The 23,260-nt window shown below is 36.0% G+C and overlaps 1 protein-coding gene across 2 annotated transcripts in view; it reads left to right on the top strand.

Moving 5' to 3' along the window:
* The window catches only part of ALG5 (ALG5 dolichyl-phosphate beta-glucosyltransferase), a 42,766-nt gene extending 21,035 nt beyond the window's left edge, over positions 1-21,731 (top strand). For both annotated transcript variants that reach the window (XM_047078881.1, XM_047078875.1), the window contains 4 exons: positions 5,732-5,791; positions 10,517-10,668; positions 19,304-19,389; positions 21,529-21,731. In XM_047078881.1, coding sequence (XP_046934837.1) covers positions 5,732-5,791; positions 10,517-10,668; positions 19,304-19,389; positions 21,529-21,644 — 414 coding nt within the window. In that variant the 3' untranslated portion in view covers positions 21,645-21,731. The remainder of the gene's footprint in view (positions 1-5,731; positions 5,792-10,516; positions 10,669-19,303; positions 19,390-21,528) is intronic.
* The last annotated feature ends 1,529 nt before the right edge of the window (positions 21,732-23,260 follow it).

Here is a 23,260-nt window from a genome sequence, read left to right as displayed (position 1 = left end):
AATGCAAATTTTTCTAAACTCAGTACTTTGCTTTATATGCTAAGTTTTCCATTTCTGCCCATATTGGATGAATACGACTGATTTCATCATAAATTGTTTCAACTTCATTTCTATATATCTATCTCATTTGGAGTCACGTTTGCCTCATGGAGTACCTGTGCCAATTTCCATTTCCACTTCAGTAGGTTTCTTAATTTTGGGTTCAGAATTCAAATGCACCTAGGTTCAAATTCCATGTGACCTTGGACAAGTTAATCCATCCACCTCATTTTCCTCACCACTGACATATGGACAGTGAGCCTATGGACAGTGATGGTCAGTGGGCTTTGCACTGACATCTCAGAGCCTGCTTGGAATTCTCTCTCCCATTATCTCTGCCCCTTCTCCACTCCCTCCCTTTCTCTCTCTGTCTCTCTCTCTCTCTCTCTCTCTCTCTCTCTCAAAGAAATGAACATTTAATTTAAAAAAAGGAAGAAATCCTGAGGTGATGATTAAAATGTTTTAAAATGCATGTCAAGTGTTTATCATTATGTCCAGCACTCAATAACCATCATCTCTAATTATAAACGTTAGCCCTTATGCTTAATTCTCAGAGCTAATTCTAATGTTACTGTTTATAATTGTTAGTATAAGTTAGATCTACCTAGTTCTTCAATTCTATTCTTCTAGTCTATTCCTTTTCCCCAGTGAATTGTGAGAAAATACTTAAATGGAAAAGTATCAGAGTTCTGATTAAACATTTCTTTCTAGAAGACAATATGGTACCAATTTACCACTTTTAAAAGCTAGCTGTAATATTTCAGTGACTGAAATATTCATTTTTTTCAATACTACAAGAAAATTAGTGATACTCTGAAAGAGGCATAAAAGAAAGAGACTCCATGTTTACATACATTGTCTAATATGAGCAGTTTTTAAAACAAGACTATCTTTTCCTGAAGAATAACTAACTGTTCTAAAAGCCGTTTAGATGAATTCCTTGCGATAGTGACATTAGTACCAGGGATTCAGTTCTCACACCAGAACTGAAGATAAACAAAATTCTCTTAAAAGCTTTTAGGAGATTTTAAATGAAAGCTTTTGGTTTTTATTTGTTTTTGTTTAATTAAATGGCATTTTAATGCTATTTAGTCTCTGAAAGGTGGGAGGAGGTCCGTTTGTTTTGTTTTTTCCTATTGCTTGGTAACATTACTGTTCTTTTTGGATTTAAAGTTGAAGTTTATTTGCCATATACTATTTGAACTTTTTATATAGGTCTTCTTTAAGAAAAGCATTCTCAGGTTACCTGGGTGGCTCAGTCAGTTGGGCATCCGACTCTTGATTTTGGCTCAGGTCATGATCCCAGGGTTGTGAGATTGAGCCCTGTGTCAGGCTCTGCACTAAGCACGGAGCCTGCTTAAGATTCTCTCTCTCGCTCGCTCTCTTTCTCTCTCTTCCTACCCCTCTCCCCTGCTCATGCTCTCTCTAAAACATACACACGTACATACATACGTAAGTAAGTAAAAATAAAATAAAGAAAAGCATTTCTCTCCCTTCCTGAGGAAAGTACCTCTGCCAGAAAAAGAAGGGAAGAAATCATTCCTACTACTAAATAGTAGGCAAAATATATAACAGATAATTTTCAAAAGAAAATATAGCCAGTAAAATTTCCCAAAGTTTACCTTTTCATTAAAAAGGAAATTAGGGGTGCCTGGGTGGCTCATTCAGTTAAGCATCTGATTATTGATATTGGCTCAGGGTGTGACTTTGCGGTTGTAAGATCGAGCTCTGCATTGAGCTTTACACTGACATCTCAGAGCCTGCTTGGAAATCTCTCTCTCCCATTCTCTCTGCCCCTCCTCCACTCCCTCCCTTTCTCTCTCTCTCTCTCTCTCCCTCTCTCTCTCTCTCTCTCTCTCTCTCTCAAATAAATATTTAATTTAAAAAAAGAAAAGGAAATTATATCACAAAGGGTTATATTTTTCCCTTTTAAAATTAGCAAATTTAAAATGAGAATAATTAGAACTGGCAAGGATTGGATGAGGTAATCAATATTATACCCATTTAGTGGGAATATAAAGAGCTTTTTGAAGAATAATTTGGCTCATATATATTTAAAACATTCATACTTTCAACTTAGTATTCTATTTGTATGACTTTTTCCAAAGAAGGAAATCCAAAATACAATTAGAGTTTTATATTCAAAGATGTTCTTTTGAGCCCCTTTCTGAAAACATGAAATTAGAAATAGTCAACACATACACAAACAGTGAAAGTATGGTAAATCTCTATGGTGAAATATAATATTGCCCTTGCCCTTGACACAAAAAAGAAAGATGGACATGCAACACTGCTATGATAAGTTCTTGAAAAGTAAACTTGAATCTTATCAAGCTTCTAACCCAAACAACCAGTTTACAGGGAACACTGGGAACAGAGGAACATGATAAATGTCACCAGTGTGTATACAATCAACAAAATCCAAAAACCTGGGTAAGTCTACAAGACAAGTTACATAGTTTCTTCAACAAATAAGTATAAGAAAAAAAAAGTAGGGGGAACCCACAGGTAAAAGAAATATCAGCCAATTTGTTGAGTGGGGTAGTGATGAGGGGCTGTAGAAGAAGCAAGGTTGGCCATGTATTGGGTTGTTTTTTTTTTTTTTTTTTAGTTTTTTGTAATGTATTATTGATAATTGTTGAACCACGTTGTGGGTACATGAGGGCTTCATTTTCCAATTCTCTCTACTTTTATGCAAAACAGTGAACTTGAACATAAGAAATTTTTGGATTATTTTAAATGGAAAAGAACATGACATATAGGTGAATTTCAGCTATGGTTTTAAATGCAGAGAAAAAAAGAATACAAAAAAATATATTAAATACTATCAGTGGCTGCTTTTAGGTAGTGAGATTATACATGACTTCTCTTTATAATAAAGTTTTACTATGTGTAAATTTACGTGCTTGACAAATTTTTTTTTCAATATGCACTTTTTTATTTTGTTTATTTTGGTGAATGGTTTAAAGGTCAAATGGTATAAGAAGAAAACAGTGAAAGGAGGCCCACGTTTCATTGCTCAGCTTAGTCACTTAGTTACTCTCAGAAGTAACCAGTATTATTTATTTCTTGCATATCCATCTGGAAGATGCTATAAGTATTCTTTATTTAAAAATGCAGATTGTAACACTATTACTGTTCTGTTGTTTCCACTTAATGATATACCTTGGAGACTGAGCCACATTTATATAGCAGAGTGCTTCCTCATGCTTGCACAATGTCATAACTAATGCCTTTGGATAGACCTACAGGATTGCTTTGCTGCTAGAAGCAATACTGAAATGATTAACCCTGAATGAAAGTCCTTTCCCACATATACAAGTTTATTTACAGGAAAATTCCTGGTGGTGGAATTGGTGGGTCAGATTATATGTATATTTGTAGTTTTGATCATTTGTCACATTGCTGCCTGTAGTGTGTAGGCACCATATAGTAAACACTGTTCGCCTTGCTCTTAAGTGTGATTGAGGATGTTTTCAATTGTTTAAGAGCAGTTTTCACTTCCTCTTTTATGAACAGTCTGTTCATAGACTTTGCCGCTTTTCCAACTGAGTTGGGTACTTTTATAATAGTTTGTAGGAGTACTTTAGCATTTTGGAAGTAATCCTTTTGTCTGTAATATAAATTACCAATATTTCCCCCAATATATTTGTCTTTTAATTTTGAAAATGCTTAGATTTTTGTTAAAATTTAAAAAAAGAATTAAGTTCATTTTAAGACGAGGGGAGGGGCAGAGAGAGAGGGAGAGAGAGAGAATCCCCAGTAGGCTCTGTGCTGTCAGCACAGAGCCCGACGCAGAGCTTGATCTCATAAACCATGAGATCATGGCCTGAGCTGAAATCAAGAGTCGGATGCTTAACCAACTGAGCCACCCAGGCACCCCTCTCTCTACACAGTTTTTAAAAAAAATTGTTGTCAAATTGATCTATCTTTTCTTCTAGATTTTGTGTACTTATGTTTTCCTTGAGGTCATTTTAAAAATTATTCCTGGGCCGCCTGGGTGACTCAGTCGGTTGAGTGTCCGACTTCAGCTCAGGTCATGATCTCACAGTTTGTGGGTTCAAGCCCCACATTGGGCTCTGTGCTGACAGTACAGAGCCTGGAGCCTGCTTCAGATTCTGTGTCTTCCTCTCTTTCTGTCCCTCCCCCAGTCATTCTCTCTCTCTATCTCAAAAATAAATAAACATTAAAAAAGTTTTTTTAATTATTCCTGATATTTTACACTTAAATCTTTGATGTATCCGAAATATATCCTACTTTTCAGTATGAGGCCCAGGTTCAACTTAATTTGGTTTCCAAGTGGCTACCCAGATGTCCCACAGCATTTATCAATTCAGTTTTTGCCCACTGCTTAAAAACATCATCTTTGTCATATTCTAAATATCCATATTTGTGTGGTGTGTGTGTTTCTGGCTTTTCCTTTCTGGTTCATGGACTTATCTATTCATTTTCTAGTACTGTAGTTTTAATTATTATAGCTTTATAATGTATATTAAATCCTCTAAGGCTAGTAGTCATTCTTCATTCTTAGAATTTTCCTGGTTCTTTTGGTTCTTTATTTTTCAATATTAACTCTAAAAATTAGCTTGTCTGGTTCAATGGAAAATTATTTTGATATTTCTATCAGTATGGTACTAAATTTAAAGATTAATTTTAGGGAGAATTGATTTTTGATACTGTCAACACATGTTCTCATCCATGATCATGGTATGCCCTTCTATGTGTTGGATTCTTTTGTTTCCCTTGGTACCATATACATGTTTTCTTTATTTAGATATTGCTACGTTTTTGTAAAGTTTATTTCTAGATTTTCCTTTCTTGACTTTACAAATACTGTCTTCCATTATATTTTCTGATTATTGTTTGTACATATGAAGACTAAAGTATGATATATATTCATTTTGTTCCACTTTTTTAATTCCCTTAATGTTTGTAGTAGTTTTTACTATAGTAGTTGATAATCTTGGATTTTCCAGAAAGTAATGATTATATACACATAATCATATCATCTGCAGATACCCTTTTCTTTCTAATACCACTATTTTTCCCTCTAACTATGTTGATACAGTGTTTTTCATCAGAAAAATCATTTAAAAATATGAATTTTCAAGTTGTACATGCCCCTGATATTTAGCCCTGAATATTGGCCTCTTAGTAAGTATAATCAGGCTTCTTGAAGCTGTACATATTCTGAATACCTTAGTAAACCTTTGAAGATATTTAATGTGACTTTAAAAAAAAAAATCAGTGTCTAAAAAATGAGATACTTGGATTGAAAATAAATGTTTTTATTAATATTTATTTTTAAAAATTTTTGTTTACATTTTAATTAGTTAACATACAGTGCAATATTGGCTTAAGGAGTAGAATTCAATGATTCATCACTTACATACAATACCCAGTGCTCATCACAAGTGTCTTCCTTAGTACCCATCTAGCACATCTCCCACCACCTCCCTCCATCAACCCTCAGTTTGTTCTCTGTCGTTAAGAGTCTCTTGTGGTTTGTTTCCCTGTCTCTTTTTTCCCCCCTTCCCATTTGTTCATCTGTTTTGTTTCTTAAATTCCACACGAGTGAAATCATATGGTATATGTCTTTCTCTTGACTTATTTCGCTTAGCGTAATACACATATGATTATTGATATTCAAATATTCAAATACTGACAAATCATTTTACTGCTTTTTCCTCAGGACCAAATGGCTATTGCATGTGGATCTCGAGCTCACTTGGAAAAAGAATCAATTGCTCAGGTGAGGCTTTACTAACTGTCCTGGATCAGATTTTGTTTTTCTTTTTTTCATACTCATTAGCAAAAAGCAAGCTTTCATGTTTAATTTCATAAAAATGAATTTCTTTTCAAAGGGAAAGAAAATAATTTTTTACTGTGTGAAAGATTAACACATTTAGGAATTGATTATTTTTCTCAGTGAGTTTACAAAAAAGGATGTAAACTTCACTTTGACTTAGAATGCAAGCAGCTTATTTTTTTTTTTCTTTTTAAGACACAGGAGTCCCCATTCAGTTCTGATATAAGGCAAACTTTTCTAAATGATACAGTTCTGAACCATTCAGCTTACCTTTAGTTTTTCTTTTAATGGCACATTTAAGTACATTTAAAGTTTGTTTTTTTCCTTTTTTTTTTTTTAACTTTATTCCTCTTAGAAAGTACTATATCTTAAAATTTAACAAGTTGTGACTGCCCTCACTAAAGACCTTAAATTCTTCATTTTGTAATTTGTATTATTGGGCTACAAAAGTTGGAGTAACTTGGGAGGAAAAAATAATAAGGAATTTATTCTGTGCAATTTTAAATTCTTTTTTAATTTTTAAAATTATTTTAATTATTCACTTAAAAATGTGGGCCCAGTGTATCAAGCCCAGTAATTGTCCATTATATTCGTTATGGTTCATCTAGTGGAGTCGCCAAATAGATCAAGAATAAAGCAGTATTTTTCAATCCAAGGTCAAAATTATCTGGGGAGGTTTTTTTCTTTGGTTTTAAACATGTGTATTTCTAGGCCAATCCCAGGCACACTGAATAAGACTGTAGAAATGAACCAGGAATCTGCATTTTTAACAATTTCCCAGGCTACACTTACACCCAGAGTTTGAGAACCAGTGGAATAAAAGGTTAAACCTTTCCCTCCCTCAATGATTCTGAAATAAGACACAAAGAAATTTTTTTTTCTCAAGATATACTGATGGCAGGGTCATAGAACCTCTTAAGAATTATGTTCAAGTATGGAAACCTAGACTCTTCCTAAGAAATAAATTATTTTAATATCTTCAGCATCTAATCCAGTGTTCCGTGTCTCTGTGGACACTCACTGGTTTTAAAAAAGGTAATCTGTTAACCATCGAGGTTATCATACTCCTAGAAATTTAAAATTGAAAGATTGCTTAGAGATTAGCTAGTCCAGCTTCATCAATTTACTGATGCACAGGGGATAAGAAGAGGAAGAGTATATGTCTAAGATGTTTACATTATTTATAATTTTATAATTATATAAATTTTATAATTTTATATAATTATAAAATAATAGAAACTATAGGGGTGCCTGGGTGGTTCAGTCAGTTGAGCATTTGATTCTTGATCTTCACTCAGGACATGATTCCAAGGTTGTGGGATCGAGTCCCATCTCAGGTTCCATGCTGAGTGTAGAACCTGCTTAGGATTCTCTCTCTCTCTCTCTCTCTCTCTGTCTCTCTGTCTCTCTCTCTTTCTCCCTCTGCCCTTCTCCACCTCTTTCTCTCTTTCCCTAAAATAGAAAAAATAAAAAATAAAACTTAATACTTGATATCTAAAAACAAAAAAGAAATGATAAAATGCTAAATTCCAACAATAGAAAATACAGATATTTTCCTGGATGAAATATGCAGCCAATAAAACAGATGATAATGCAGGCTATATAATAATATGAGAAAATATACAAAATATTAGGTTATATGAAGAAAAAAGAGTACAGTGTTATAAATACTGCATAATTGTTTATGTAAAAATTATCTGTATAAACAAAAACACTTAATGAGACCAGGCTGATATTAAATTAATGATTTTATGTTTACTTTTTTCCTTTTTAAAAAATGTAGAAAAGTAGAAAGGATAATGTATTTGGTGAAGGAAAAAAGATTTGGAAAAATAGGAAGCAAGAGAGTAATTAAGAAGCTAGTGAAGGCAAGAGAGAGTGTGTTCATATGCCCATATGTTCTGTGTAACAGTTATAACAGGGATGTTTATATTGTCTGGGTATTCTTGCATTTATTATTTTTAAAAGATTCAAAATAGAATCCATTGGTGTTTATTTGATGTCCTTAGAATTTCTTCGAAGAGTCTTGGCTTACATCTTGGGACTTCTTTGAACTTATTTTAAGATAATAAAAGTACCAGTCAGCTTTAAATTCCACCTGAATTCCTTATTTACATTTCATCAGCATTAGAGAGAATATTGTTAATAATGAAGTAGTGAATGTCTTTTTCCTTCATATTTTTAAATGTCTGTTTCAGAAGTTCGTATAATGTTACTCTACGACTGTTAGGTTTATGTAACTAAGTCCGTTGCATAATATATTTTTAGATGTCTTATAAATTGTAAGATATTTTGCAAAGTTAAAATAAAAATTAAAGGGAGATCCTTTTGTTTGTATGTTAGGAATCAAATAAGTTAAGTTCTTCATGTGAAGTCCATGTGTTTCTGTTTTTTTTAAAAATAACCATTATCCTTAAACAAACAAAAATCTTCTATTAACATCCAAGCAAGAGTAGCCATGAGTATTTCCATTTGGTAACCAGTAAGTTCACCTAAATCACATAGAAGATCATTCAAGGAAAATAGTTTATAGGCATTATTATTATTTTTTTTTTACCTTGTGATTTTAATTTTTCTATCTTTCAGTTTCTATTTGTTCCTTTTGTAAGCATAAGTGCTCTTTTGGAGGTTTAATCAGTCAACCAGTATTTATTGGAAATATTTTATGTGAAAGGCTCTGAGCAAGCTGTTATGAGATTACCCAAGTATTTTAAGATGAGGTTTCTGCCCTATCTGCTTAGAGAGGTAAGACCTGTTTACATCAGAACATAACTAATGATTCTAGGTGATAAGTGAGGAGTGATAGATCCTTCCAAAAAGTTTGTTTTACAGTTGACAAACATTTTGCAAAACTGCTCCAAAGTGGTAACTGATTCATATTTCCATTAGTGGAATAATCCTATTGCTCCACATCCTAACAAAAGATTTAATGCTATGATTCCTTTTAACGTTTGCCAGTTGGATGGGTATAACACGGTATCACGCTATGGTTAAAATTTGGTTTTATTGGTTGCTGATGAGAATGACCATTGTTTTATATGTTCAAAGGGCTCTCTTGTGTCCTTTTCTGTGAGCTGCTCTTATGCTTTTTCCAATTTGCTTTAGTACTCTTTTCACTTTTTATTTCTAGAGAGTTCTAAAATTTTATCTAATGTAGAAAGAATGGAGACTAATCATTTTCAGTTATTTGCACAGCAGCTATTTTGTTCCACTGTGTTATTTCACTTTTTTTTTCCTTTGTGATGTGAAATATAATAAAAACACAGAGAAGTACGTACACACACACACACACACACACACACACTTAAAAAAAATGTTTCACATACCTTATAGATAAGTGTTTTATTCTTTTTCCCTTCCTGCCCTGTTTAATACACAAATGAAACTGCAGTTAGAATGTAAAGTGAGCTCCCAAGCTTTCTTCCTTTATTAAAAACATTTATTGAGTTCCTGTTACTGTCTGTGCCAAACACTTGGCTAAAGGCTTTAATCTTATCTCATTTAATCTTTACAGTAACTGTGTGAGGTGGGCATTTTCGTTCCCATTTGATAAAAGAGGAAAGTGGGATAGAGAGTTGAAGTAATGTGCTCAAGGCCACCCTAATCATTAATGTAGCCAGGATTCAAATAATCAGTCTGCTCAGGTCACTGGCTTTCTGTACTTTGTTGTGTTATCACTGGTGCGTCATAGTTCTGTTTGATAATAATAGAAAAAGCCACGTAAATGAAGAATGACACTACAGATTACAGTTATAAAAAGCAAAAGCCAAAAGGAGGAAGGGAAACACTAAATAGTATGAAATATTAAATGTTCTACATAGATTCTTAGTAGGTTGCTAGTGTAGCATTATGATACACATATGATATCGTGTATCATTCCATGGATCTATTACATTTGAGAAAACTTTTAATCTTAAACATGAAAGTCTTGAATATGATAATTAATGACCTATTTATCTTATGTTTTAACGTTTGCAATGTTTAATGTATAATGGAATATTATGGTGTGTTACTATTATTAATAAAAGTAATTACTAATAATAGTGAATATTCAGATAGGATTACAGACCACTTAGGTTTGATATTCAAAGCATTAAAAAACTTAATTGTTAAAAGTATATTTATCAGATGTCTGCCATACCTAACTGAAGAGACTGTTGTTTCAGACTCCTTAGTCTGTGACTTTTTGACAGATACTCTGCTGTACTTTTTCTATCAGTATTCTCATTAACTAAGCACAGAACTTTAGGTTGAAACCATAGTGTTTTGTTTTTCCAAGAATCTCCAGTAACTGTCACCTTTTTTGAAACTGAAATCTATTTGGGGCAAACAGGCACAAAATCTATAGATGAACCAGATGCTGGTTCATCAGCCCAAAACTGCTGTGGTGTACTTCTGGTAGAGTAAAGCCCTGACCCCTCACAGGTACTGTGATTCTTCTTGTCTGATTCTTCTCGAACCTGTGGGAAATGAATAACTGCTCCCCTGGTACCACTCCCCTGCTCTAATATAATATACTTTGCCAGTGAAGCCAACAGAACAATGGTGTTCATATGTAAGATCTACCCAGTCAATTAAATATTAAAATGCAGTTGTCTACAGCCAGGTGTTTTCAATTGTCCTCTACAGATTAATGGAAAAGTCATTTATATTTTGTCTTTGTTTTAGCGTTCTTACTTCCGTACTCTGCTCATGTATGGGTTCCACTTTCTGGTGTGGTTCCTTTGTGTCAAAGGGATCAGAGACACACAGTGTGGCTTCAAACTATTAACTCGAGAAGCAGCTTCACGGACGTTTTCATCTCTGCACATCGAACGATGGTAAGTTCCCAGCAGATGTCCTGGGCGTGTCTTACACAGCAGTTGTTCCAGGCAACGAGAAACAGCCCTATATTCTCAGAGTGAACACTGAAGTTTAAACAAAATTGACAATGTATGTAAAGTTAATCTGTGCCTTTATTCTTTTACTGAGTTGGATCTAATTTTCAAAATCTCAAACCAAACATATGGTATAAAGTTAATTTTTTCACCTTATTGGTGGATGGTACAAATTGAAAAGCCTTAAAAACATCCTGTTTCTTTAGGCTTCCTTCTTTTCCTTTGAAGAAAAAAAAAAAGCTCAGAAATAGCAAAGTGAAAGAGGGTACCCGTTTTCTTTTTGTTCTTTCCTTTTCACTAGTAAGTTCCCTCTCCGGCATATGACAAACCAGTCTTTGGACCTCTGCATCCCCTTCTACCTTCTGTGGTTTGTTTGTTTGTTTTGTTTTTAAATTTTAACGTTTGTTCATTTTTGAGAGCAGAGAGAGACAGAGTGCAAGCAGGGATGGGGCAGAGAGAGAGGGAGACACAGAATCTGAAGCAGGCTCCAGGCTCTGAACTATCCACACAGAGCCCGATGAGGGACTCAAACTCACGAACTGTGAGATCATGACCTGAGCTGAAGTCAGACGCTTACCTGACTGAGCCACCCAGGCGCCCCCCCACCCCGTCTCCACCTTCTACCTTCTTAAAAACTTCATCCTGTTCATTTATTTTGTCTTGTCTTTTCTCCTTAACCACATCTTTTACACAGGTTTTTAAAACAAGTTTAAATTTCCCTTGCCATTTAAAAATCAAAAAACAAAAAACAGCTTCTCTCTATTGATAGCCCCCCTCAGTACCTCTCCAGCTCCAGCCCTTTTTCCCTTCACAGCCAGCTTTTCTTGAAAGAGCACTCTATGTTCACTGTCCCTGTTTTCTCACTTCCCACTCATGCCTTACGCCACCTCAGTGTGGATTTTTCCCCCGCCCCTCCATCTAAGCATCTCGTTACCTCCTGTCATGAAACCCAGTGGTCATGTTTGATATGACCACTTACTGTCTTAATTAACCCATCAGCAGTGCTCCATACTTCTGAGCTCACTCTCCGGACATATCCCAGTCCCCTGGCCTGTCTTCATCCCAGACCTCTCCTCAGCTCTCTGCCGGTTTAGTGAGTAACACTGACACATGGAAGCTTAAAACCTTGCAGTCAGCTCTGACATTCCCACAGGTCCTCCACATGTCCAGTTCATGGCCCAGACCTGTTACTTTTGGCTTTTATGTCCCTTTGTTTCTCTTTGTCTTTCCCCCCACCATCCAAGACACCATCATGTCCTACGCTGTAGCCCAAGGAGTCAGTCTTTTCAAAATTAGAAGTAATCAATCAAATGCACCTTTTTTGTTTAAAATCCTTCAGTAGCTTCCCAGTGCCTTCCCATGGCCTTGAGAGGTGCTGCGTAATCTACCCACCCATGTCTCTACATAGGGACCCTTCCCTTTTCAACTTCTCCTCCTTCAGCTCTTCCATAGGGCAACGAACTCTTACTCTCCAAATCAGATCACCTGCCCCTAATCGTACGATGTTGCTGTACCATAAGCCCTTCTTCACAGCACCCATCACATCATTAGGTTTTTGTTTTTATTTGCATAATGTTTCTTTGTCTCTATTAAAACATAAGCTCCAAAAGGGCAAGAATCCCATCTGATTTTGTTTGCTAATACATCCATCCCCCTATCTAATAGAGTGTCTGGCACATTATAGCTGCTCCTAAATATTGTTGAAAGAATTAATACTTAGTGTTACTCATGGGTTCTATATGAATTGTGTTCATGGTGGGAATCTACATAATTATTCCAGTAGATTCCATTTTTGTAGTTTCTGTAACTTTTGTGCATCTATTTGCAAAGATATGTTATCTCCCTATAAATAGATATCATATAAACACCCCATAACTTTAAAAAACTATAATTTCAGGATTAAAATTATCAAACATGGTTTTTAATATCTATCCTAAATTTAAAAAAAAAAATTTTTTTTAATGTTTATTTTTGAGAGAGTGAGCAAGCATGAGTGAGGGAGGGGCAGAGAAAGACAAAGACAGAATCTAAAGCAGGCTATCAGCACAGACAGAGCCCAACAAGGGGCTTGAACTTAGGAGCCTTGAGATCATAACCTGAGCCAAAGTCAGACACTTAACAGACTGAGCCACCCAGGCACCCCTAAATTGTTTAAGTAATGTATATTTGATCTTCAGATTCAGATACATGTTTCTGTTATGTTGAAAAATAAAATATATTGATAGTTAATGGACTTCAAAATCAGTGAATCTAATTTAAGAAGCCATTCTAGAAGTAAAGCCCTCCCTCTGGATATAGTTTTCAGTCAACTGTTGGGTTCAGAACTAGGGTCAAAAAGCTAGGTTCTTTGTAGTTTGAAAGGAAGTTGGGAACTAAGGGTTGAGGACATTAGGGTTAGGGTTGATAATTAAGTTAGGGTTGATAACTTAAAAATCATGAAGTTTCTCTTGTCATAATTGTTCTGGCAATATAATGTCTGTTCTATAATATAATGTCCAATATATAATATAATGTGAGACATATATGTAATTGTAAATATTCTAGTAGCCACACTAAAAAAGTAACAAGAAACAGATGAAATTTATTTTTTTAATGTTTGTTTAGTTTTAAGAGGGAGTATAATCAGGAGAGGGGCAGAGAGTGGGGGCTGACAGAGGATCCAAAGCCGGACCCTTGCTGACAGCAGAGAGCCCAGCGTGCGGCTGGAACTCATGAACCGTGACATCATGACCTATGACCTGAGCCTAAGTTGGATGCTTAACCAACTGAGCCACCCAGGAGCCCCAAAATGTATTTTAATAGTGTACTTTAACACTGTATAAAAATGTCATCGTCTCGGCGTGCACTCAGTATGAAAAAATATTCAGATATTTTACACATTTTTCTGTGTACCATGTCTTCCAACTATAGTACATCTCACTTCAGACTAGCCACATTTCAAGTGCTCATGTGGCTACTATATTGGACAGCATAATTCTAGAGTTTTATTTAAGTTAAAGAACATTTTAAACTTTTTTTCTCTTTTAAATTTTATGTTCATGTGCATGCCTTTTTAATTATTTATTTGGGCTTGATTAACATAGGATTGACCTCATTTAAAATTTTAGCCTCTCACATCTCTCTTTAGGGTCCACATGTTTATTTTATGCCTGTAAAGGAAAACCACTAAATATACATGTATCAACTTGATTAACAATATGCCCGTCACCATATTAATGTTTCATCAGTGGCTTTTATTCAAGCATCTCTGTTCCTGCACTTAAAATCAAGAAAGACTAAAGTATTTCTTTCTTATGCAGCACAAGTTATAGAAACCAAGTTGTGCATCTACTCTTTATGTCCAATGTAAGTGTCCCCTCAGACTGATATTTTAAGGACTTATTCTAAAATTTCATTGCAGTTTTTCTCATAACTTTCAGGAAATTCAAGTCAAGTAGAGTTTCTAGGTATTAGAATACATCAAGCTATAGTTAACCAATAGGCAGGCATCTCTGATTCAGAATTACAGACCTAGTATGGGTTATGCTAAACAGTAAAGATATACATAATGTTAAATATAAATGTATGTTTATGTATGTTAATATTTATATAATTTTAACATTTTTAAACATAAAATTTTAAGCATAATATTTAACATCACATAAATATATTTAATTTTATATATATGTATATATATATATATATATATATATATATATATAAAATCTCCATCCTCAGAACTGTTATCTCACCTAAATTATTTCCATTTAATATTAAGGTATAATTTGACTCTTTTTATGAGTAATTTAAAAAAAATTTTTTTAATGTTTGTTTTTGAGACAGAGACAGAGTGTGAGCAGGGGAGGGGCAGAGAGAGAGGGAGACACAGAATCCAAAGCAGGCTCCAGGCTCTGAGCTGTCAGCACAGAGTCCAATGCAGGGCTCAAACTCACAGACTGTGAGATCATGACCTGAGCTGAAGTCGGACGTTTAACCAACTAAGCCACCCAGCCCCAGTTTATGAGTAATTTAAAAAATGGAGTCCTTGAAATGTACTTTCTTCCCATGAATATTTTTTTTTTTCAACGTTTATTCATTTTTGGGACAGAGAGAGACAGAGCATGAACGGGGGAGGGGCAGAGAGAGAGGGAGACACAGAATCAGAAACAGGCCCCAGGCTCCGAGCCATCAGCCCAGAGCCAGACGCGGGGCTCGAACTCACGGACCGCGAGATCGTGACCTGGCTGAAGTCGGACGCTTAACCGACTGCGCCACCCAGGCGCCCCTCCATGAATATTTTTTTTAATCAATGTTATATACATGGTTATAATTTAAAGTCATTTCCATAAGGCTTCTAAAAAAAATCATCGTCCTTTGCTCCCTGTCCCTCAACCCAATTCCTACTCCCTGGCTATGGCCACTTTCAGCTGTGTGCTATTCCTTTGTGGTAATTACTTTCATATTCAAAATAATGGGTTTGCATAGCCATGTCTCCATTTTTTCAGTTTTAGATATTACTCCAAAATAAATCAATGGAGAAGTATAGTTTTCTTAAACCCCTGTATACCCTTCACACATATCCTCCTAATACAGTTTCTAAATACAGATCACTACTGATGGGTACAGGTGTGTAAAGATAATTCACATTCAAGCCATAGTGTACAATCTGATTATTTTACCTTTCTTGTAGTACTTTTTGTTTTCCTGAAGATAATAAATTTCTGGAGTTTTCTGTCACACTACTTGACCATGGACCTGTCACTTACTTACGTTCACACTCCGTGAGGAGTAGAAAGTACCTCTCCGTGTGTTCAGTGCATCCGTGTGTTCCAGACTGTGCATCAGTTTCACTTTTTTCTTGGAGACATCTCATCGGCTCTCACCTTTCTAGCTGTTCTCGGGCTTGCTGCACAGCTCCTGTTTTTTTCCTGGGTTTATATCCCTATTGTAGTAGAGCACATCCTCTGTGAATCTTCCTAAAGAAATGACAACAAAATCTTGAGACTGCGTTGGCAATGCACTGCATTATTCTCCTCTCACATTTGCCTCATAGCGAGCCGGAGACAGAAATCTAGGTTGGAAATCATTTTTCCTCGGGATTTTGAGAACATTGCTCTGTTGCCTTTGGCACTCAGTGTTTCTGGAGAGAAGTCCAATTCTGTCAGTAATCTGAATCTTGATTCTTTGTCTATGGCACGTTGTTTCCATCCCCTTTTGGAAGCTTTTACTCCACAGTGTTTTGAAATACCATGATTCAGGGACTTAATGTGGCTTTTTCATGCATCTTGTTGTGTATGCAGTCGGCACTCTAAATCTGGAAACCTGGGTCCTTTACTGCTGACAAATGTCCTTTAGTCATTAAATAATTTCTCTAGTTTCTCCTTCTCTCCTATAAACAAATGTGAGCCTTCTGTGCTGATCCTGTAATTTTCTCTTCTCTTTTCTGTTTCATGTCTTTTGAGATTTTCCTCAATTTTATCATCTAGCGCTCCTTTTAAATTTGTGTTTCTGCTATCAAAAATGTTAACTTCCTACAACTCTTGTTTTCTGGTATTCATTTTTTTTACCCTATTCGTTTCATGAGTACAGTACCTTCCACTACTTAATGTCTCATTTAAAACTGTGACATTTTCTTCTTTCCTTCCATTGTTTCTGTTGTCCCAGTTTTCTTTCTTTGTTTTTATCATTAAAGTCTGGCCTCACACGTATTTAGTGTGGTACTACAAAGCTCATCGGAAGCTGTGTACATGATCAGAGAACTCTGATCAACTCACCACGGATTAAATAGTGGGCCACTTTATGTGGGAAACTTTCAACTGTCCTTATCTTTTGGGCTGGTTGTTTTCACTAAAGTGGGATTTCCTGATTTCCTGTCTGGTGGAAATGAGCCTGGCTGCCAGCATTCACACAACCAACTTGAGGAAAGGAGAATCCCCTTGAGCTTTTCCGTGAGTCCTCCCTTTTGAAGCCCCACCTGCACCACCTGCAGACCTCATCTGCAGTGAGGCCAGGGATGCCTGAGCCTTTGGAGAGCTCTGCGGGACCCATAGCCTGCTTCTAGGCTTCTCGCTTCTCACAGTCTACTTTTCCTAGTTCCCAGTTGTCCAGCTACTTTCCAAGTTTCAGATTTTTTTTTATTACTTTCATCCCTTCTTTGTTCTTACGTGTTTTAATTTTAGTGGGACTTCAGGAGGGAGCAGTAGAGGACATGTGTGCCTAGTGTGTTTAAAAGAGTATCAACGCGCCCTTTGTTCTTCAGGAATAGATCTGTGAGGTCACAGCTATACGAGGAACTGAGTAACAAAAGAAAACAGTGGCTCTGCCCTCCCCGCATTTGTGAAAACACGTGAAGGCATCGGAGATGGAGAGTGACCCTTATAAAGCTTATGTGCCATAGTGTGAGATTCTATCCAGAAGTACTTGGTATTTCAGTTATGTTTGCTCTGGTGACAGATTGGTCTCTTATGGTGATGTGAACTGGAAATTTCTTTTTAAGCAAACATCTTCGTGTCTTTTAAAATGTTAAAAGAGAAGGATATAGTAAAAGTAATAGAAGATGAATAGTCCTTACAGGGTTTTTTTGTAAATATAAAGTAATTTCAGTTAATCCGTGCTTCTTTTTCCCCACTCCTTTCCACTCATCATTCTTATGTTGTTTTGCGTCTTTGATAAGTCATCATATGCTGATATCCTTAGAACAGTATTTAATAATCGTGTTCAAATTATTGCATATCATTAGAATCAACTCAACCTTTTGGGTATTTTTTGGTTTTGTGTTAAAGGGGAGGGTTAAGGGTTAACCAGGTTTAATATTCATAAAATTTCCTCCTTTCGTGAGTGTCCCATGCTAGTTAACAGAAGTTTTACACAGTCCTTTTAACAACACAAAGAACGCCTTTGTAGATGGTTTTATCATCTTAAGTAAATATTTTATTAGGATAAGAAAAAGCATTACATGTTTTTTTTTTTTTAAACGTTTTCATATTCACTTATCCAAACACTTGGGATTTAAACAAGTCACACAGTGGACAGTCACAGTTTTGTGGCCAAGAAGACAGAACTCCCAAATTCAAGTTGTCTGAAATCAGGGAAATCAAGCAGAAGTGGGTTTTAGGTATTTTCGTGTTTGTGCTAATATTTTTTTTTTTTCAACGTTTATTTATTTTTGGGACAGAGAGAAGCAGAGCATGAACGGGGGAGGGGCAGAGAGAGGGAGACACAGAATCGGAAACAGTCTCCAGGCTCTGAGCCATCAGCCCAGAGCCCGACGCGGGGCTCGAACTCACGGACCGCGAGATCGTGACCTGGCTGAAGTCGGACGCTTAACCGACTGCGCCACCCAGGCGCCCCTGTGCTAATATTTTAAAACCAACCCCCTGGAAGTCCGAAGTGTGTTCCATGCAGTCCAGAAAGCGGGGGCTTAATGGCTCAAGAGGAAAGCAAAGCTGTGAAGGACTCGAGCACTTTCAGTTACCAGAGCATGAAGAAGGTTTAGCAGGTGATGGTGCTGCTCTCCCCGAGCTCACTGCCAGTGAGAGGAGGAAACTGGCTTCAAGAATTTTGTAAGCAGAATCCAGGAAAATTTTGAAGTCAAGATTCAGAAACTAGGGAAAGCAGATTTGATCTAAACCACTGAGGAGGAGCTTCTGGAGCCTTTCATAGGGAGAAGGAAGGATGAACTGGGAATTCAGACTGGAGATGATTTTAACAGGGTTAAGTGAAAATGAGACAATATATCGAATTCCCATGTATATATTTAGTTATACCCAAAGAGCATTTCAGACTAATCTAAAGTGGCTTTTTACTTTCAACAGCTGGCAGTACTGTATTGCCCAGGACGTATGAGGAAGGGCAAAGGGGAAAACAAGGCCCTAGTGAACCATGTATTTAAAAAAGAAACCTTAGGGCGCCTGGGTGGCTCAGTCAGTGAAGTGTCCAACTTGGGCTCAGGTTATGATCTCATGGTTCGTGGGTTTGAGCCTCACACTGGGCTCTGTGCTGACAGCCCAGAGCCTGGAGTCTGCTTTGGATCCTGTCTTCCTCTCTGTCTGCCCCTCCCCACTTATGCTCTCTCTCTCAAAAATAAATAAACTTGAAAAAAAAAAAGAAAGAAAAGAAAAGAAACCGTGATCCTCTGGTGGTAGATGAATGAAATCAAACAACTCTTAAGTGATGGACATTTTCTGTAAGAGGTGCTCAGAGTTCTGTTTTATCAACTCTCTGAATCAGTTGAAAATGCTAGGAGTTCTGTACCTTGAGGTAGTGAAGCCTGGGATTGAAAGCAATTGATTTTGAAAAATTTCCATGATTAAATTTTCTCAGAGCCCAAGCGGCCTTTTTTACCTCTGGGGGTTTCTGACTTGTGATGGAGACACCATATTTCTCATCTAAATGTTATGCAATGACACACTAAATTATTGACCTTGAAGCTCCTGAACTACTTAACCTTTTGTTTGACCTTCTGTGAATCTGACTTTCAGTTTTACTATATAAGCTCTATATCTGCCTTTTAAGTTTCTTTAAAACATGCCAAAGTAGAGATTTAATTACACTCTATCTCTCTTTTTAAAAATAAAAATCAATATATTTTCTGTTTCAGGGCATTTGATGTAGAACTGCTTTACATAGCACAGTTCTTTAAAATTCCAATAGCAGAAATTGCTGTCAACTGGACTGAAATTGAAGGTGAGTATATTGTTGATGTTACGGCTGATCCTAGGTGGGGGTGGGGAGATAGGAGACAATACAGTAGTCCAGTAAACTTAACTGGCTGCCCCCTTCAAGACCTCCTCAGCTGGCTTGACTCAGACGTGGTTGTGTAGAGTTCTGGCTACTAATCCCCTCCACCCTCCAGACGGCACACAACCTTCTCTATCCTTGCAGTCTCCTCCTGGGGGCTTCAATAGGCCTACTACCCTACCCCACTGTAGAATTCAGTAAAACTTCTACAGCAGACAAGATCATGGTAATCTGAGGTTAGAAGAAAGTTGGTAAGTCTTTTAAGATAAATTTTGTTTGTGTCATCTTTTTTTTAATGTTGTCTTACTTCATTACTCAGTAGGTATTGACTACCTACAAGCCACCATGCAGAGCTTAATAAGGAACTATGGTTGTTTTTACCGCAAATCTCCACATCCATTCAGAGCCAGTCTTTAACTGGTATCTGTACATATATCCAAAAATGTGAAAATCTCTAAGATCTCTAATAATGTGAAATCTATCAGAAATCTTAATAATTCCTGTTTGAAAAAGCTTTGAAAGCTTGTATTGTAGAACGTAAAAAATATTCTGGTTTTCTCCTTTGCTTACCTTACAATGCCCCTAAGTTAATTCACAGTGTGGGCGCACTTACCATTCAAGTGGAGATTTTTCAACTGAGTCTTTCCTCCTCTGCTGAGCATGGCCTCCTCTCAGAAAGTCACTGTTGCAGTATACCATGACTGTTACATAACCGTGGATGTTTAGGGACAGGAAAAGGTTAAGAAGCAGTCTGGGGATCATACAAACTATACAGTACAGAACAAATGCAAACATCTTGGAGTCTTGCTGAATCAAACTTAGCTTACAAAAATTTTAGTACTCTCTGCAGTAGCTACCTAGATCAAAGGGGATTGAGAAGCTGGTAAAAGATTGCTCAGATTTGTAAGATCTGTTGTGTTGATCTGTGTTGATTTATGCCCAGCATAGACTCTGTAGGAAGTTGAAGTGGGGAAAAGTAAAAATGGGTTTCATATTTATATCATTTGTTCATTTGCATTTCAGAGATAGTTGTGTATTATTTTTCATTAACCGGCACTCAATGAGCGGTTTTGTATCAGTCATTCCCAGAATCGTCAGCCATATATACTCAGTGCCTCCTCCTTATAATAGGGCCATCCAAAATTTCCACAATTTAGATCCTTCCCAGTTTCATTTCACTTCCAAGATGTTTTGTTTTTGTTGTTATTAGAGAAACCACTCACTTCAGCTTTGAAGATGTTTCTTTTGTAAATGATACAAATAAAATTAAGGTGGATATGTTAATTAACTGTGTTAATTAACTTAATTGTGGTAAGCATTTCACAGTATGTGTATGTAAGTGTATGTGTGTTTATATATATGTATATATATCAAATCCTTACATTCAACACTTTAAATATATTTCAATTTTGCCAACTCTACCTCAAAATTTGGGGGAAAAAAAGAAAGAAAAACAGGAAGAAGCCAGAGTATTTGGGCTTAAATGTGGAAAATTGTCACCAATCAGTCCGTGACAGTTTACCACCTCGCACTCGTTACCTGACCTGCAATCTATTTTTGACTTACTGAAAAAACAGTTCTATGGGATAAAATCAAGGAATACAAGCTTTTAAAACATGCTCCAGGAGGCAGATCTCCTGTAGTCAACTAGGGTTGGCATACTGCCTCTTAGCAACCACTGGACAAGAAGATGTCGTAGCTAAGATAGTATTTATCTTAGCTAACTGAAGAGTCTTTGGTAGAATTAGAATAAAAAGTGAGTTTTTGTCTTATATTTCTTCTCCCAGATTATTAATTTATATTACATGTGGAAATGTACCTGTTTCTCTATAGTACATGAGACTGAAAAGTAGCATGTAAAACAAAAAAAAAAATGCACCCCAAAAAACATTTTTAAATGTATAGATGGAATTAAATATATACACATATACATAATTACATGCATACATACCTAATATAAAAAATAAGGTGACTAGAAGCTCACAAAGGTCATGTAGACTGACTTCTAAAATATAATTTCACACTGATATATTTTCTCCAGAGTTTATTTAAGTTAATTCATTTTTAATTATTTTTAAATCACAGGTTCTAAATTAGTTCCATTTTGGAGCTGGCTACAAATGGGCAAGGACCTACTTTTTATACGACTTCGATATTTGACTGGTGCCTGGAGGCTTGAGCAAACCAGGAAGATGAATTAGGTTACTTGCCGTCTTTGTATTCTTATGTATCAGTGTCACGTTATTTCACCAGAACTTAAAATTTTAAATAAACCTGGAATAAACCTATGCCCTTGCCTGCCTTTTGATAATTTTTAAAGAAGTAACTGCCATAACTAAAAATGTTTATACCTCTTTTGAACCCCCCCAAAAAAAAAAATTAAGGTGTTCATAACAAAGATTTTCCTTTGCTTCAGCAGTTTTGTTTATTGATTCTTATTATCATTATGATTCTGAGAAATATAACTTTTAAGCAGAAGAGAGAAGCAGTTATTCTACCTGCATAATTCTCATGAATTTAAATATAAACCATAATCATATACCTGTGCTCAGAGATTTAAAAATAAAATTGGCATATGTTTAAATATATGCAAACTTATTAGTATTAAGCCCATATTCCAACTTATAAAACACTAGGAAATTGTATGTTAAAGAAAGGATATAGGGCACCTGGGTGGTTCAGGCTGTTAAGCATCCCGAATCTTCACTTTGGCTCAGGTCATGATCTTACAGTTCATGAGTTCGAGCTCCACGTTAGGCTCCACGCTGACAGTGTGGAGCCTGCTTGGCATTCTCTCTCTCTCTCTCTCTCTCTCTCTCTCTCTCTCTCTTTTTCACTCTCAAAATAAATAAACTTCAAAAAAAATTTAAAGGAAGGATATAGGCTCTCTCACCAAGGCATCTACTTCCTTATATGGTCTTTACATCTCTCTTCCCCAATTTTACTTACATATATTGCACTTATTTTCTTACTTCCTGGCAACACCTTGCTCTTGAGTTCATGTTACTAGAAATTGAAAATTTTTTATAAAAAAGAGAAAGTTTTGGGGGCACCTGGCTGGCTCAGTTGGTAAAGCATGCAACTCTTGATCTCAGGGTCATGAGTTCAAGCCCCATGTTGGGTGTAGAGATTATTTAAAAAAAAAAAAAAAAGTTTTCTAACATTGATAAATGCATATACTTAACATCAGAAGCCTATGTTTTTGAGATACTATCAAGACTAATGAATAGCAATTATAAAATAATTTACCCCTAAAACTCAGAATTAGATTATTTCTGATGTTTTAGAGAAACTAATAACAATATCTAACATTTATTGAGTGGTTACTGTATGCCTGCCACTGTTCTAAGCATCTGGTGTATACCATGATTCACTTAACTTTTACAGTGGAAGAGGAAACAGGTATAAAGTAGTTACTCACTCAAGGTCGCACAGCTAGGAACTAGTGGAGCTGTGATTCTAGCCCATGTAGTCTGGGTCCAAAGCCTACACTCTAATGGCTATCCTACTTCAGTTTCTGAAGGTATGAAAATTGGAGATACCTAAATAGAAACTTTCAGAAGTACACTATAACATTTTAAAGACAAAACTTAAGTGGAAAAGTTTAAAATAAGCTAAAAAATGACTCCTCTCCAGTAGTTTCAGCAACAGTGATATTATCACATCTGCAGTAGACAATAAGCCCCTTGAAAACAGAAACCATTTCTTACTCAAATTAGTATGCCAGCACAGTACTTAGTATATAGTAGACACTTAATGCTGATTACGTGAATAAACAAACTTCATTTACCACCAGATTTTAAGAGCATTTAAGTCA

This window comes from Lynx rufus, unplaced genomic scaffold, assembly GCF_022079265.1.
Source record: "Lynx rufus isolate CCGP_SWC_20201006 ecotype Redwood Valley unplaced genomic scaffold, mLynRuf1.p SCAF_1, whole genome shotgun sequence".
Taxonomy (NCBI): Eukaryota; Metazoa; Chordata; class Mammalia; order Carnivora; family Felidae; genus Lynx; species Lynx rufus.
This window is presented reverse-complemented; position numbering and strand designations above follow the sequence as displayed.